This window comes from Salvia hispanica, chromosome 3 (genome assembly GCF_023119035.1).
Source record: "Salvia hispanica cultivar TCC Black 2014 chromosome 3, UniMelb_Shisp_WGS_1.0, whole genome shotgun sequence".
Lineage (NCBI taxonomy): Eukaryota > Viridiplantae > Streptophyta > Magnoliopsida > Lamiales > Lamiaceae > Salvia > Salvia hispanica.
Window position 1 is genome coordinate 25434963 of NC_062967.1, and position 17096 is coordinate 25452058.

Genomic DNA, 17096 nt, shown 5'->3' on the forward strand with positions numbered 1-17096 from the left:
TAGAGAAGGAAGTCATCCCCAGCGCCTCCCCCGGTGCAAAGTCCCTGCACCAGGATGCTGCTGCGGAGATTGAGAAGGAAGTCTTCCCCAGCGCCTCCTATGGTGCGACCACCCCATCGCATGTTCCACAGAACCAGAATGGGGATTTTTGATTTTTGTATATAAGGTTTTGGGGATTGAGGATCCCTCCGCTTTTTCATGCTTCTGCTTTGTTCCAGGAAACAAGTCACTTTTGGGCTTGTTCTATGTAAATTATGTAAGAAATCTGCGACTCATGGTTTTTGAAGGACCAAAACCTCTTATCTATAGTTTGAGCATGAAAAGACATCACCTTAGTGATATGTATTGCAATTACTTATGTTTATCTAATGTTGATTCCTCCATATACTCATCATCTTCGATCTTGTACAAGATTGTGTTGTTAATTTGTCTACTTTTTCTTGTTCGAGTTCTCTAATTAAAGAAAATAATTGAAATTATAAAATTTGTAAAAAAAATCAAACGCCGTTGCCGGGGATCGAACCCGGGTCACCCGCGTGACAGGCGGGAATACTTACCACTATACTACAACGACTTGTTGAAATGATTTGGAGTAGCAATGTTTTTATTAATAATTTTAAATAGTCGTTACCAGTTAGCGCCAATATTCACTAATGCATGTTCAAGTTTTGGGGGTAAGGAAATTCTGCATACCTTATGCAATTCTCCATACTAAATAATTTACTGAACTATTTTACTATTTATATGAGAGAACAGAAAACACTTAATGTAAGTAAGGATCATATAAGCTGAGAACAAACGAGTTACTAAAATTCATAATTATAGACTTACGAGCATAAGCTTGTGGCAAGTGTCGTCGAATGTAAACCCCAAGTTCTTTATTCTATAAATCCATACTCCTCCTACTCTCATATCTGTTTTTATTTGTTACCATGTCTATATATGAAGCTATATTTTTTGGGTTTCCATGGTATTAAACATGGGAGAAACCCGCGTTAGAGAATCAGATGAATGCAAGTATAAACGCCAGTCGCATTCTCAACAAGTAGTTCGGATACTATTCACTAGATTGAACTAAACTCCGAATGAAGAAAAACTAGACAATCACATAATCAGTTGCCTTGGAGCTGAGCTAACGTAATCTTATTCTGCAGGCGAAACTTAGATGAAGCATTTAGATGTTAATAGTTGCATCCCACAGCCTAAGCACTCCGTTGCGCCCCCCACCACATATTCTCTTCCTCTCGAGGTCAGAAGTCGCACATCTCACCTGAAACAGATAAATACCACATTTTTAACACAGTAAAGGACCAAAACAAGATTCACCAAAAAATCAAAATTAACAATAAATTTTAATCAGTTCACCCTCAGTTTTATTAGATTTCTCAGTTGTCATGTTCTAGGATACATAGAGTTGGAAATCACATAACTTTTGGTAGCACAGACTATTGGATAAATGAGGTAAAATATCATCATTGTGTTTGGTCTTATAGATATCCAGCCATTGGGGAAGATTGTGAGAATCGGTTTGGCAATGGAAATTGAATGCATAGAGAAATGAAGTCTTCGATTTGAAGATCTCATCTAAGTGATTTATTTTATGATACTCTTTAACCAGGCATGTCGTCTTCTAATATAATTTAGTTATGACTAGTTCAAAAATATTTGACTCTGGAAGACTAGAGATCATTTGAAGTGTTGTTATCTCTAGCGAATTGCATTGGTTAAAGAGTAGTAAGAAAATAATTTTTTGGTTCCTAAATAGGCATATGTCATCTCTGTGAATAAAAAGAAAAAGAAAAAGAAAAGAAAAATTGGGGTAAAAGATGATAAAAAATCCAAAAGAAAATATATATCCTGGACATATGAAACTGTTGCTAGGACAAGTTCAGAATGCACCACTTTAAACAGCTAAATGTTCGCAAGGATGATAATGAAATCAGTGAACAGGAAAATGAATTACCGTTGCGACTGATTTTAGAGGAGTTCTGTAGAGTTGCCAGCCAGCCATCTTTGGACCTGTTGTTGTGTGCCCTCCGAGCCTATCTTGAGGCCGGTGGAAGAGGGACATAGAATTATCAGCAGCCCCGACTCCCAACCATTGCTCCCCCGCGTTTATGGACAATATGGGAGCATTGTGAACTGTCACATTCTTGGTGCACTTTACAGAACCTACAGTTATGAAAATCCAGAATATCATGCACTCATGTTTACATTTCAAATATCAAAACCTTATCATTCAGAAGTGTAATTTGAAACATCAATTCATTCGAATAAATGCACAGCCCTCCCTGTGTCACCTTTTTGTTACATCATTCCAGACCAAAAGAAAATGTAGCATCCTAGAATAATCATTTACCTTGATTGTTAGTTCATCAGATTATAATCTCCAATAATTTGTTAAAAATTAGAGAGAAGCACACAACAATCACAAAGAGGCCAGAGAGGCTTTCTAAACCAGATATTAATGTGTGATGTAGGCCTTTCAAGTTAGTTCAGCAATGAACCAAGCAGAAAATACATACAAACTCTATTGTGAAGATGTTCCCATGCACAATAATTGCATTAACTAAGTCATTCTTACCATCATCATTTTCCCAAAATCTGAGAAGGCCATCACTTGATCCTAAATAATGAACGAAAAGTTATTCAGAAAAAAACTTCAAACATGAAACATCACAATGACACTCGAGAAGTGATTTTAACCTGTAATAATTCCTCTATCTGCATTAGAGTATTCAACACATGAAACTGGACCATTGTGGCAAGCCAATACAGCATCACAAGTTCCTTGGGAGACAGACCACACCCGAGCAGTCCAATCATCACTACCTGTTATTAAAGTGTGTCCAACCATTTTTATGGACCTGTGTCAATAGAGTATTATAGTTATCAGTTACCACAACTCCCGCACGCGCCAAATAAATATATGTAAATTTGAGACTCACCTGATCCACTTTGAATGCCCTAACAGCTTGTGCATCTGCTTTCCAGCCCGAATATCCCAAATGTTTGCAACACTTAAAAAGGATGTATGAATAATTCAGACTATGGAAATGAAGCCAGGAACACAACTTATGAGTAATGAGCAGATACCATCCTGGCAGTGATCTATCTACAGATGCATGTATCAAAAATATAGAGGAGGATTTTAAGTGCCGTACACATCTCTGCCCGCAGCTGCCAAGATACCAGTGGAGTCATCGTAGTCCATACAGAGAATTGCACTTGAACAACGTGCTACAGTAGCAACACAGGTGTCCATCCTCACATCCCACATCTTTATAGTTCCATCATGTGCAGCTGAGAGAACACGCTCACCTGATAGTGTGCGCACGGCGCTGACCTATAAGGCAACATAAAAAAAGGACAAGTCAATAAATGTTGTTGACTAGAAATTAAAAGTAAATTTTTTAAGAAGCATCAGAAAAATGAATGATCTGATTTCTATTGATTGTCCAGTGAAGTGCCTAAGGTTGTTATAGAATATACGAAGCAACACCGACCTCAAAAGATTTGCAGCAACTTGGAGTTTCACAAGTATAATCTGATTTTGAATAAATTTTTATTTCAAATATTTATCTGATTAAGCCCTTTGGATTAAGAAAATATATCATACTTCTACACAGGGACACAGCGTGAGATGTCCAAGTGTTTAAGTCATGTTAACATTGATTGATAGGTGGCGTTTTCAAAAGAACAGAATTCACTTAGACAGATACAGATAAAGACTTTCTACCTTCCCAGCAGAAAGAACATTTAAAAAGTTATACTATATGATACAACAATAAGTACTCTAACCAGACCTGGCCTTCATGGCCTTTCAGCTCTTCGACAAGATGAGTTGTCTGCTTATCCCACACTAGAACAAACTGGTCATCTGATCCTGATACCACTTTCCGCCTATCGGAGCTTATGGCTCTCACAATCCTTAAGAGATAAATCATGATGAAATATTAAATATTAAATTCTGAATAAATAACAAACATTTGCAACGGTAACATGTACTGCGTGTTGCATGCATTGTGTTGTATCTGCATGCAAGTGAAGATTAACTACCCTACCCTATAATCAACAAAAGCATGCAAAAACAAGATGGGCATGTAAAATGATACCCGGAGTGACCCTTTAAAGTTGCCTTCAGTTCTGAACCACGGAGAGTGGGATCCCATATCTTCACCTGCAAATTTTAAGTGTTGAGTCAACCTAATCTATAGCAAAGATGTCCATAAATGTATATACAGTATCAAATATGATCCTCCGGTCTATAAATATATTATCAGTTAGCACTTTTTGGATCTCAAGATATTATCGATAGCACCTTTTGACGAGGGATGTGAAGAATTTATATATGAAAGAGAAATGTAGGAGGAGTGTATCTTCACACCACCATTTGGCCATAAAATGTAGGATGGCATAAATTTAGAATCCAATGAAAACCTTACAGTGCAGTCAGTGCTGCCACTGATAAAGAATCCTGCATCATCACGATCACCAACTAGATCCCATACTTCTCTTTTCGTAATACAGTGTAATGCTGTGATTGCTCCACTGTGACCTCTTAGCATGCGGATGTTGGTCTGAGATTTTTTCTTCCCCACTCTTCTTGGCACATCTCGCAAAGTTGGAACTGAATCAGAAAAATTCCATCGTTGGCTCAGGACCATCAAATTATGTAAGATTCAACTCCAAACAAAGTATAATGTACCTAAACTGCCACTTTCAGATGTCCACTTACCCGAACGAGTAAAAGAGAGGGCTCTTTCCCTGCTAAACATGCTTTGTACCCAGCTCCTTCCAACACCAGAAGCCTCGGAACCTTGTTCACCAGTACTTGGAGATTCTAGTGGATCTAGAGCAGGCAATCCATAGCAAGATACAAACTGTGATTTTCCACCATGGATTCCCCAATACCCAATACAAGTTTGTCGTAGGTGTGACAGGTACCCTCTGAGATTTATCTAACGAAAACCATCAAAATAATGTATCATGCATATTATTCACCGGAGGGACAAAAATCAAAAGAATGACAACATTTAAAGCGAAACAAGGTACACGTGCATCAGTTTGGGACCCTCAAGAAGGAAGCCATGAAATATGTTCATTCTATGTTAATATTTTTGAACAAGCTCAGGATAACGATGTAGAGATCTACAAAGTTGTGGGTCAAAAACAATGATCCTAGGAATGGTGAACTGTAAGATAGATTACTGTATATTAATTCCAATAATTTGTTAAAGATATTCTTCTGCAGTTGTAGGCATAATATTGCCATTAGGTGATATTCTTGTGTAAATGTAAAAAAGGATTAACTCTTGTTATTTTTCTTAATTTTTTAAAGCAAACAAGACACTTCTATTAAATTTTCAAGATAACCTTATCCCTTATCCCAGAAGGGCTAATGCTACAACCTAAAATGTTACTTCAATTCCATCAGTCATGGGCATGGAAATTCTGATTCCTGCTCCCTCTCATGGCATAACAGGATCTTAACACAAAAGGAGAATGGAGGAAAGGAGCATAAGTGTGAAATTTCTAAGAGCAGAATTTGCTGTAGTATGAGGAACTAGTTTGAACCGTCTGCAGCTGGAGAAGTAGCTTTAAGTCAACATGGAAGAGAGTCAATAAGTGTTAGTTCTATGAAAGGAAACAATGTCTGGTTTAACTGAGAATTCCTGCAGCAGCTGCTGCAAAAAGAGACCTCGATTTCAGAACGATGATTGATGATGAGAAGGTTAATTGTAGCCTGAAGTTTGCAGCACACCTTGAATACCGGTCTTTACATAGTAGATTCACTTGTGAACAGTCTAACCTTATGAACTATACATGATTTTAAGACTAGAGTTTTCTCCAGCTGCCATTGTTGCTCAGATTGAGGGTTAGTTGAAATAAAACAACCGAGTTACACTGCATTCCAAATGATAACCAGGGAGTAAGGCATGGTATATGATGTACATGTGTTCAACTTTACCAAGTTTAAGGGATGCATAGCTTGAAAACTGAGGGGGAAATTTCACATCTATATTGCAATATCTGAGCCACGGTGCATTCATAATGGGTCAATTAACCAAAGTGTGCTTCAACTTACAATGTGCTTATACCCAATGTTATTCTTTCCAGCTATTGTTTCTATCACATACCACGCTTCGCTGTCAGGTAGTCCAAGTCCAGCCTCCATGAAAAGAAAGAAAGGATAGTTGGAGTGGCAGACTTATATCAACTATTAAAATTGAGATTGGAGAAGGAAACACCCCATAAAGAATTACCATATGTAATGCCACAATGATTAATTGTGTTGTCGCCAGTATTGCATAGTTGGTTGATCTGAAATAAGAACAGCATAAAAAAACTCAGAAGCCAGTCATTGGTGATAAACTTTGCAATCTACATGTAAATAGTTTCATTTTATTTAGATATATAATTAAATGACAGTTTATATGACCAGATAAAAGTCTCTGAAAGTGTTTCTATCAAGAGGAATTATGCAATAGCATAGAACATTATGACATTATGAATAAAAATTATAACCAGAAATTGGCATTTTAAGGCAGCTGTAAAAATCTATTGGGTTGTTTCATTTTGTATGTGGTGAGTCAATATCTTGCATCATTGCAAGGTTTTCTAGATATGGCATATAGACAGGCTAAGCCAACAAGTTCCTTACTTGCTAGAGAAGCAGTCAAGCAAATAGTCAAAGTACCCTTCCCAAAACCTGCAATTAATCACGTAAAATATGATTAAAAACAATTGAGAAATGTGTATACACCGTCATTGAGAGAAAATATTATGCTAACAGGCGCATTATTCGATTGTAAAAAGATTTCTGTCATATTAGGTTTCATTATTTTGCATCATAAAATCAGTGTTTCTTTTGAGAAAATGTTAGGACTTCAATTAATCCTTTGACTAGTGCATGAAATTCCACCTCCTCGTTAAACACAGGAACGTTTCAAGTTGACAAGCAACATGTTTCATGGTTCAACATATTAAGCTAGAATAAAACATTCTCTTTACTAGCAATAGTGGCCACTCCAACTATCCATCGATACATGCTGACATCAAAATAAAAGATCTGGATATCTTTGAGAACATATTCTACAGAATTAATGGCCACTATATGAACTGACAAGAGTTAAACAAGCATAATATTATAGCTGATTAATATGCAAGATTATGTGATTGAACAGATGGCATAAAAGATGTTACATAAAAATAACATTCAACTCTGGAGACAAACAGAAAAGAAGATATGCATACCGTAGCTCATCCCAGATGGAAAGAGAACGTAGGTGACGCTGAACATAATCTAAGACATTGTTTACGTCCATTTTATGCATTACAGCAGACACTTCAAGAGCATCTCTGATAGTTACCATGTCATTCCGAGCAATAGCAAGACTAATGGCTGTTTTTAGCTATCAATATAAACAAAATAAAGGAAAAATTATTATCTGCATAAGAGTTCCTCTACTACAAAATCTATATACATTTCCTAAATATGATAATAGAATTTCTGGTGCAAAGGGTTCAAACATTTGAGTGTTTTTTTGCTTTCAAAAGAATAATAGAAGAAGAGAGTGTGAAAGCTTAACAAACCAGTTCTTTCACTGCAATAAACTGCTCTTCCGTCAATTGACAGTTCCATCCCTGTGAGGGGCAAACAGCGACTGATTTAATAAATCAACGTAAGGACATACATCATGGGCCTCTGGGATACTACTTACTGAATATATGTGCTCTTTTATACATTCAACAAATCCACTACCGCCAATTCCCTCCGCATCATACTCGATCAGAGCTGATAAAGTAATAAACATGTTCTAGTAAATGATTCTGCATCCTTAACAAAGGGCATTACTCTACTTTTACGGAAGGGTGAAATATTCGATCCAGTTACAAGATCATACCTAGAATAGTTCCATACTCAAAGGATGAAAGAGGATCTTCCGTAGTCTCAAGCTTCAAGAGGTGTAGCCACAAACCCTGTTTAATTGGAAGCCCAAAGAAATCAAAGATATTTTTTTGGTCGCTAACAGAATGAACAAAGATATCCTGCTTCCAAGGAAGCATTTTAATTGGGTACTCTTAGACAGTGGTGCAAATTTGGAGCTAACTCAGAAATGGCTATGCCCTAACCAAAGTAAAATATATAACTCATAGAATATCATTATCTCTGTAACGACTAATAAAATAATGAATCCTACCAAAAAATATTGTTAACAAAGGGAATGCAATGCAGGAAGGATATCAACACGAAATGCCAGGAAGTTACTAAGAATTTAGATTTTTCAGCCCAAAATCAGAAACTGGAATGAAACTACTATTCAAACTGTTATCCCATTCTTCCTTATTCAGAAAAGTTTAAAGGCATAGCAATTAAAGAAGAGGTCTTGGAATGTAAACTAACAGAACACGAGAACAATTTAAAGTAATAAAGATATCCATAAAACTGAGCAAACAGACCTGAAGCTTCACTTTAATGTCCAAAACCATGCGCTCTTTTTCAGCCTGCAAGAAGTATGTATTAGTCCAATTATTGGTGTTACATACATTGAGTTGGATGACTACATAAACTACATTGTTATGATACTCACAGCCCTCTCTGTTGGACTCACACTTCCAGAATTAGAGTCCACACAAGTTGAACTACAAGAGAAATAAGAAAATTTATGGTTTCAAGAAATAAGAAAATCGATTTAGTTAGAATGCAAAGATTCCTCTCCATTTCTTTTATGTCACACCTCATGTTCTGCTTTGCAGAATACTCTATAGCTCCAGTTGCTGCAGCTAGAATCTGCTTCCTTTTTTCTTCCTGCTCTTCGGTTCTAAAATTTGAAGGGAACCTGTCATAACAATATTTGACATCTGATCCTGTAGGTCAACAGGAAGTCCAACTCTGAGCACCTCAAAGACCTTTTTCATCTAACTGTACATGTTAATCTTGATGCATTTAGATACAGAGGTACTGATGTTACCTGGCTTCCCTTCTTCAGGACCATAAATAGTTATAACCTCAGGCTCTATGGAAAGTGAAGAAAATATTGACATCGGATTTTGTCCCATGCTAATAGCATCTTGTAACTTATCAAGAAGATTATTGCCATTTACTTGAGAACCAATGCCTCTCTCCAGATAATCTAAGAATCCTTGGGATTCTAAAAACTGAGTTATCTGTTAAAGTTGTGCATGAAATACATGGTCATGGATCTTATTACATCCAAAGGGAAAAAAAAAACAGAAACTGACATTATGGGATAGTTAGAATATTAAAGAATAGGAGGTCTAAATTTCTGAAGGTCAAGCAAAACGGACAGCTAACCATTGGATCTGGAGGCTGGTTTGTTGACCGAGAACGCTTCTTTAGAAAAGCCTGATTGTTGAAGACATTAGTACCAGCATTTTCCTGATAAAGGGGGGAAAAATTTCCGTTGCTCGTTTTATGTAGGCTGCTAAACCAACTATTTGATTTTTAAGAACGATAAGGTAAAAGCTTCATACTACAAAATTGCGATAGCCATCTAAAATTGATGCAAAGAATTTTAGGAATATAATCCTGCAAAAATTAGAAAAAGAATAATTATGACAGAGCTGAAGAAAGTACTACTATACACATTTTTCTTCATTTATACAGGTCAGGCCAAATAAAAATAGCACATAAGTAAATAATAAACTAAAGCAACATTTCGGCCAACAACTTCAAAAATAAGCATGTATCCGTATAAATAATAGTAAAAAATATCAAGCACGTAACATCTTAACACCCTATCATTAATTTCATGTTTTGTACTTCAACTGTCTTTATTTAATCATTGTCCAATGTGGACACTACAGACTTTAAGACTTCTCTTAAAGTGCAGAAGCTGCATTAGATCATAATAAATTCTCAATATTTTTATTAGAAACACCACCACTTATGAGAAGGGTAGAAATCTAACTACTTAATAAGTATGAGGTTACTAGTACTGCAAGGCACTTAAACTATATTCTGACACCATTGAAAACTCCGAGTATATAAGTTAGATCCATAAGGACCATAACTAAAGGCCAAACGAGATGCTTATAGATTTTCTAAAGAGAGGGGAACTCAAAGATCTCATTCAACAAATGTGAACCACGCCTATATATAAAACACTAGAAGAGCATGTTTGGTGGAGTAACTGGGTAGGCGTGGAGAGAGGAGTGGTTGAACCATAATTAACAAAAATCAGTATAATGTCTTTTTAGGTTGAAAACTTGAAATCACGAAAAAAATTTCATTGGGTTAGAAATAATATCTTAATTCAGCTTGGATGAAAACGGCAGAACATCAATATTTACTTCATAGAAATTTAAATTAGCCACCAATAATCACCTAAAATGGAGATCATCATCCTCTTCCCACAGCCTGCTGCCAACTCTAGGATATTGCTCAGTGAAAAAACCACCCTTCATGTGGTCTATGCCAAAAACATTTGGATGTGATAGTTTCATTATCTCACTGCGCAATGAACTATACTCTGGTTCTGGTAATGGAGGAATTTCTTCTGTTGTAGTGATGAGATTATGCTCAAGGTCAACAACAACTACCTGCAACAGCAGGGACAAGATAACATAGTTAACTACAGCAGGGAAAGATAACATAGTTCTGTTAACGGCATTTTCATGAATTAGCTGTGTCATTCCTTTTACAAGGCTTATGAAGAACTTCCAGAAACAGAGCTAAAACCAAAATACTTCAAGCATAAAATATGACTTCATTGTCACTTACAACACAAATAATTAGTTACATTTGTGTCTTTTTCTGTTTCACTGGAACCTTTATGGTACTGACTTCGAGCTCTTTTTGTTCAGAAGCAATATAACACGCTAGAGTTAAGCATGAGTATGAGAGAGAAAGCATGGCTTTTGATCTAGATTGGGACTGAAATTAGAAACGGATAATAGGACTCGAAATGTAGCAGTCAAACAGACACACACACATTGCAACTTGCTTGCGTGCTTGAGGCTGACATGACATATCAGTGCCACATCAAAAGTTAAAATCCACCAGTTTTTTTATTTATCCCTACAATGGTGTACCTAGGAAAACAACTTCTACATTTCCACATCAACACCACATCTTTTACGTCTTTATCCCATTTCTAAAATTTGTATGCTTGTTTGGAAATTATTAAATTACTAATTACTAATTTAAAGGAATAGGCCACCTTTGCTAGTACCTTTAGAAGTCTAAAACAGGAATAAACTCAGAACATGTAATATGTAGTCTTCATATGTTTTAAATCCAAGAACTTACACCATCCATGAGTAGGCCAAAAGTATCAACACCTGAATGGAGGCCCATCATATAGGGTGTAGGAGCATCAATATAGTCAACTCCACTGAAAAATAGCAATGGAATGTAGACATGCTTCAGCACAACAAACATTAAAAGATCAGAAAATCTCCTTGGAAGATATGGAAAAATAACTATCTCATTATATAGAATTTTGTTTATGTATATTACATTTTAAAAAAAAAGTAAAAGAAACACTAGTTTACCTGCCATCGAAATGGATATATTAAATGGCATATGGCCTCTGATACAAGAGTTAAAAGAGAATATCTGCAGAGATCATTCAAAGGCATATGAGTGATCCGTAAAATTGATAAGTATCCACATTCTCTGATGATGCATATCATATAGATAAAGTAGATTGGATCCTGGGAACTGGAGATTATACGAACAGCAAAGCGCACAATGAAAGTATAGTTTTATTCATGCATGAAAAACTGATTCTAAGAATGACTGGAAACCCCCAGAAAATTCAATTAGTGGAAAATTATTCCTCGTGTAAAAGGCCAAGGAAAGTACTTGTCAGAGCGCAGCAAAATCCTTCTTTCCAGCAGAACTGCAGTAAATAGTTTGATGAGATTATCAACATCCAAACACTGGACCAACGGCTGGAAGGATATCTGTCATGGCAAAAAATTAGACAATGATATAAGATAAACAAAATATCATGGCAACAAACAATAAATGTAATGCTGAGGGCTAGAACCTGGTGGGAAAGGCAAAAAATTACATACATCAGCATGAGGAAGACCATCCTTAGGCGGAACATCAATCACAAGGAGACTATTGTCAATGGTAAAGAATACTCGTTCCTTTCCAGGAGTAGGCAAAGGTACATTGGAAACTAAAAAAGCAACAATTTCCCACAACTGCAAGCTGAAAAAGTTTAGAATCTTAGCAATGATACCCACTTTATACAAGTATAAAGCTTGCCTAACCACAATCATTTTAAGAGGAAAGGAAGGGAAGTCTCTATTTAGAATCGACAATGCAGCCATGAATTTTTTTTGTTATACTTCCTGAAACTAAATAATTCGAAGTTGATCAAATGATCGTTCCCATTTCAAACATTACTCGGACCGCAAGCATAAAACGATGATTGTTGGTGAGAAAATAGTGCGGCATAAGCATTGCCTTTCTATATCTCTTTTGAGAAAGGAAGAAAAAAAGAATAGTAACAGCCAATTCAGAGGTTATGAAATACCATCCCATGCACCACTGGTATAAGAGTTCAATTCAAACCATCCTCCTCAGATAGGTTGTTATACTTTCAAATTATACCGAATTATGAAACTAGACAAGCATGATTAGTGCAAACAAAAACAGTGTGCTGTAGTTTCTTGCACTCCAAAATGAGCATAATTATCAATTATTTTTCAGAAAAAATCATGATAAATTTCGCGATAGCAACCAAGTAAACAATAAAATGAGCATAATCAAGCCAAAATCATAGTACCTGCTACCGGAGTTGGAGAAACAAAGTAGGAATATCTCCTCCAAAGTCTCGCGCAGAATCCGGAAACTAGGCGATCGCGAGACCAGACAGATGCATTTATCCGCATAGGAACCAGGGGGAATGCGAAACGCCTCCACTATGTCCTCATCCACGGGATCCCTAAACGCGATGCAGCTGACGTAAATCTTGGAGCCGTCCCCTTCAGTCAGCACGATGGGGTAATTGCGCGGAAACGACGACGGATCGTCGGAATCGAAGCCTGAGGAGTAGAATTGGACGCCGGCAGGCAATACGCAGGTGGAGAGCTGCGGCGGCGGCGGCGGGTAGAGAGCGTGATTGGAGGGAGGGTATTGGTCGAGCAGCGAGGAGAGGTACATGGTGAGCATGCCGTGGTAGCCGCGGACGCCGTCGAGGGTGCGGATTTCCGGTCCCATCCCGCACACGACGAAGTACTCGAAGATCGGCGGCATTTTCGGATTGGGAATTACGTCGACGTGGAATCAAATGGAAATTCGCCAATTTGTTGAGCAAACGTTAAGCCGGTTGTGTTGCATGATGATCGGAAACTTGTTGTGGTGATTGATGATCGGAAGCAGTTGTTTGGATTGCGAATTGTGTTGCAGAGAGGTGAAATTAGAGAGAAATTTGGGGAGATTGAAGTTGGAGGGTCGCAATTGTTTCCAATGCAGGCGAAATCTGTTTTATTTGGATGAGTAAACATACATGCAGATGCGCACTAACTACCAACGGAAAAAATAAATACGAGTACGTTCAGAGTTTGAATTCATCTTCATGTTACCCTTAATTAAGAAATCATTTTTAATAGATAATTTTCTTTTCATACTTAGAAGCAACGATATGTAAGTATACAACCTCTTCAATCATTTCAACTTCTTAATAGAGACGAACTTACAGGAGTATGATTTTTAAATTTTAATGCAATTTGTATGTTCCATTATTCGCAAAGCAATCTACTAGTTAGAATGTTAAAATATACACAACCATTAGCCATGTGAAACGAAAAAGAAGAAAATGAATATCGATAAGAAAAGGGCTGCATTGTATTTTTTTTATGAGTAAATGAATTTAAATTTAAAAGCGGCGTCATGGAAGACTCGAATCCGATATCTTTGATCTCAGACGTTAACCTTTTTTACCGTGTAGCCATCTTACACACGTGATATTTTGATGGGGATGTTTGGTCGTGTGGATGTTGATACTTGATAAATGTTGTGAAAGTAGGTGAATGGGGTAAGTAAAATATTCCTTAGTGCGTATGTTAGTATTCAATTGCGAACTACTATATCTTTTCTATATCTTGATATATAACTAAGATCAAATATATATGAAAATCAAATAGCTGTAAGTAATGCCATGTGGAGCTGATTATAACAGCTTAAGTGTAATTTTTTTCCCTCTCCTAAAACATCACAAAATTTTAAATTCCATATGATTCTCTCAATTAATTTAAATAACAGCAATTTTTCGAGTTCAATATTATCACTGTTGGTTCATTCACGAAAGTGAATATATATACCATTTTGGTTCAAAAAACAGTTGCGTTTCTCAGCTCCATTCATAAAAGTGAGGTTCCATACCAATTTGGTTAAAAAAATTATGCTCCTCGAGTCTTGGAATAGGACATGACAAATAGCACACCAAATCGCATCTTCAACACAATTCATGACTCTTTGAAGTAAATGGATTAATTGATGTGGTTAGAATCACACCATACTTTTAATGGGCCGAAAGCCCACTAAAGTGCCCAATTCCATTCTCATGGGTCGCCTTTAGGCATTAGAATAAAATTTTGGTGATTCAAACGTATTGTCATGCTGTGTATGTTCAGCCAACACAATTACAAAAAGAGAGAAAAAAAATAAAAAATAAGAGAGAGAAGTAATTTCTACAACAATATGTTTGGACCAGTGAAATTTTTATTCCTCATTTAACTAAAACATAAAGAATTCCCTAAATCTCCGAGAATCTATACTTGCCACAAACCTGCAAAAAGACGCCCATGACTATGGAGCAAAGAAAGATTCCTATCTTCCTCGAGGATTCATGCTCCTGGACTAAAATGTTCTTTAACAATGATTTTTTCATTTATATCTATATGAGTAATACCTTCAATCTACTATTAAAATGTCACCTAATTTTTCAATAAATATATTATTGAAACCCAATTTTATGCAACTCATTAATTAAAATGCCTCTTAATCTCACCAGTTAGGCCTACAAATGAACGACACCACAAACAGTAAAACTGTCGGTATATATATATATATATTCAACACTTAACATCTAAAATCATGAAACTCCCAATAATGAAATGGGATTTTATCAAGATGTATACATATGACTTCATAACTCAATGGTTGATTGGGTTTCGTGTGAGCGTCACCTTTTTCTCAACCACATCCACCACTATCGACTCCAGATCTGCATAACAAAATTAACATCGAATTAAACTACATAAAAATTATAAAAACTATACACGCACATATATATAACACATCACCATTTAAAGTTGAAGCTAATGCAGCAACTTTCTCTCTGCATTTGGTGCATCTCAAATCAGCAGCCAATTCAGACACCTGGTTTTCACAATCAAATAAATAAAATAGTAATAATAAAATAAGTTGGCTAATCCGTTACTAAAATATTAGTAGCGCAATTTAAGCCATTGCTAAAATTTAGCAGCACGCAACGGCATAGATCTGTTGCTAATCCGCTGCTAACTATTTTTACTAGTCGAATTATGATAATTAGCAACGGATAGTAAATAAAGAGAGAGAGAGAGAGACACCTTGTTGACAGAAGTCTTTAAGGTGGTTGTTTGAGGAGGAGGAGGCAAGAGCAGCCTCTTGGAGCTTTGAACTTTAAGTTTTGCAAGCTCCTTCTTAGCCCAAGAAACCAAAGTCATGGTTTATTTTCTTCTCTCTCCTCAATGTTTGAGACCCTCATTCTCTCATATATAACTTTATGTTCTAGTAATATTAGTTGGGTAGGGCATGTGCTTTCAAATATTTTTCATTGATTGAGAAATCCTATCTCTCTTTCACAAAAGCTCAATATTTTGATTTTGAGAGACAATGAGATGGGGATGGGACATATTATCATCACATGCTATAAAGATAAAGGGTAGGCCTCATCCAACTGTTGAAATTATTTCATTCATTTTTTTATTGTATTATATGAATTATGAACATTATTATGCACCATACCCCATTCTTCAACCCCTCTCAACTTCAATATTCTCTTCAATTAAATACTCTTTTGAGTATGATCAATTCCCCATCTCTAATGGAAAAGCAATGAGTTCTTTGTAATAAATAATGGCCAACCTACCTTATTAATTTAGAGTTGTTTGTAATAAATAAGATGTCGAATATTGTGGCCAGGATTGAGTGTAGGGCACGTGTCATTTTTATTAATTAGGCTGACCATATTATATAAATCCTACCTAATAAATGAAAAGACGTGCAACTTAATTATTATAAAATCAGAATAAAGTCAGTCGGCTATCTCCTAATTCATTTTTCCTGCATCATTCCTAATTTACAATCACAACTTAATAAAATAATCCCATTATCACTTAACCATCACTTACATGCATAAGAATATTTTATTAAGTTGTGAGAGATGGATTAAGAATGGTGTAGAAAAAATGGATTAGGAGATCCGCTCCGGTCATTAAGACATTAAAATTGCTCAGACTATTGTAATGTAATTTATTCAGGATCGACAGCAAGTTGCCAATTCAGAATAAGAAAAATAATCCGTTCCAATTCGATTAGAGTTTCGATAGTAACGACCTAACGGTATATGACAACTATATTTTAATATATGAGTGTTAATTGTTCAATTTCAATAATGTATCAAAAGATTTTGATACAAATAGATTATGCCGAAGTTTAAAATTTATTAGAAACGGCCCCTCATCCCCTCAAATTATATTAGATGAGATAGAATTATTATTAAGTTGATGTAAGACGAGATTTAGAGGTTTTACCACACGCTCACACACACCGGCGGATGGGGAGGGGGGGACGGGGGCGGTCGCCCCTTCTGTGGGACTAATTTCCTTTTATCTGGACGTAAAATTACCATATTCGCCCCCTCCGTTTGTCCTGACGTCGCCCCAAAAATTGAAAAAAATTATCATTTTCGCCCTAAACCGACCTACTAATGTATATTTCGCCACCTCCATTTATGAATCCTAGATTCGCCACTGCTCACACATATAGGGGCTAGAATGAACATCAGACTTCTACGCTGGGGTATACAAGAGTAGGAGATAAGACAATCATCATCGATCGATTC

General features: G+C 36.3%; 1 protein-coding gene and 1 non-coding gene across 2 annotated transcripts; both read right to left on the reverse strand.

The window, feature by feature from the left end:
* Nucleotides 1–502: 502 nt before the first annotated feature.
* On the reverse strand, nt 503–574 carry TRNAD-GUC. Its single transcript has one exon. It is a non-coding gene; the product is annotated as a tRNA-Asp (tRNA).
* Nucleotides 575–858: 284 nt separating this feature from the next.
* Nucleotides 859–13382, reverse strand: LOC125216449 (DENN domain and WD repeat-containing protein SCD1-like). Its single transcript, XM_048118159.1, has 29 exons — nt 12771–13382; nt 12049–12190; nt 11834–11934; nt 11521–11584; nt 11276–11389; nt 10352–10566; nt 9499–9553; nt 9320–9403; nt 8976–9171; nt 8742–8865; nt 8595–8646; nt 8464–8508; nt 7908–7983; nt 7725–7798; nt 7597–7647; nt 7258–7415; nt 6665–6712; nt 6267–6324; nt 6089–6172; nt 4739–4961; nt 4446–4630; nt 4116–4180; nt 3807–3930; nt 3165–3346; nt 2949–3020; nt 2707–2867; nt 2585–2626; nt 1964–2172; nt 859–1270 (listed from the first exon to the last, which is right to left on the reverse strand). The coding sequence occupies exons 1-29, from the start codon at nt 13238–13240 to the stop codon at nt 1175–1177; spliced, it is 3570 nt and encodes a 1189-aa protein (XP_047974116.1). The 5' UTR covers nt 13241–13382; the 3' UTR covers nt 859–1174.
* Nucleotides 13383–17096: the final 3714 nt, after the last annotated feature.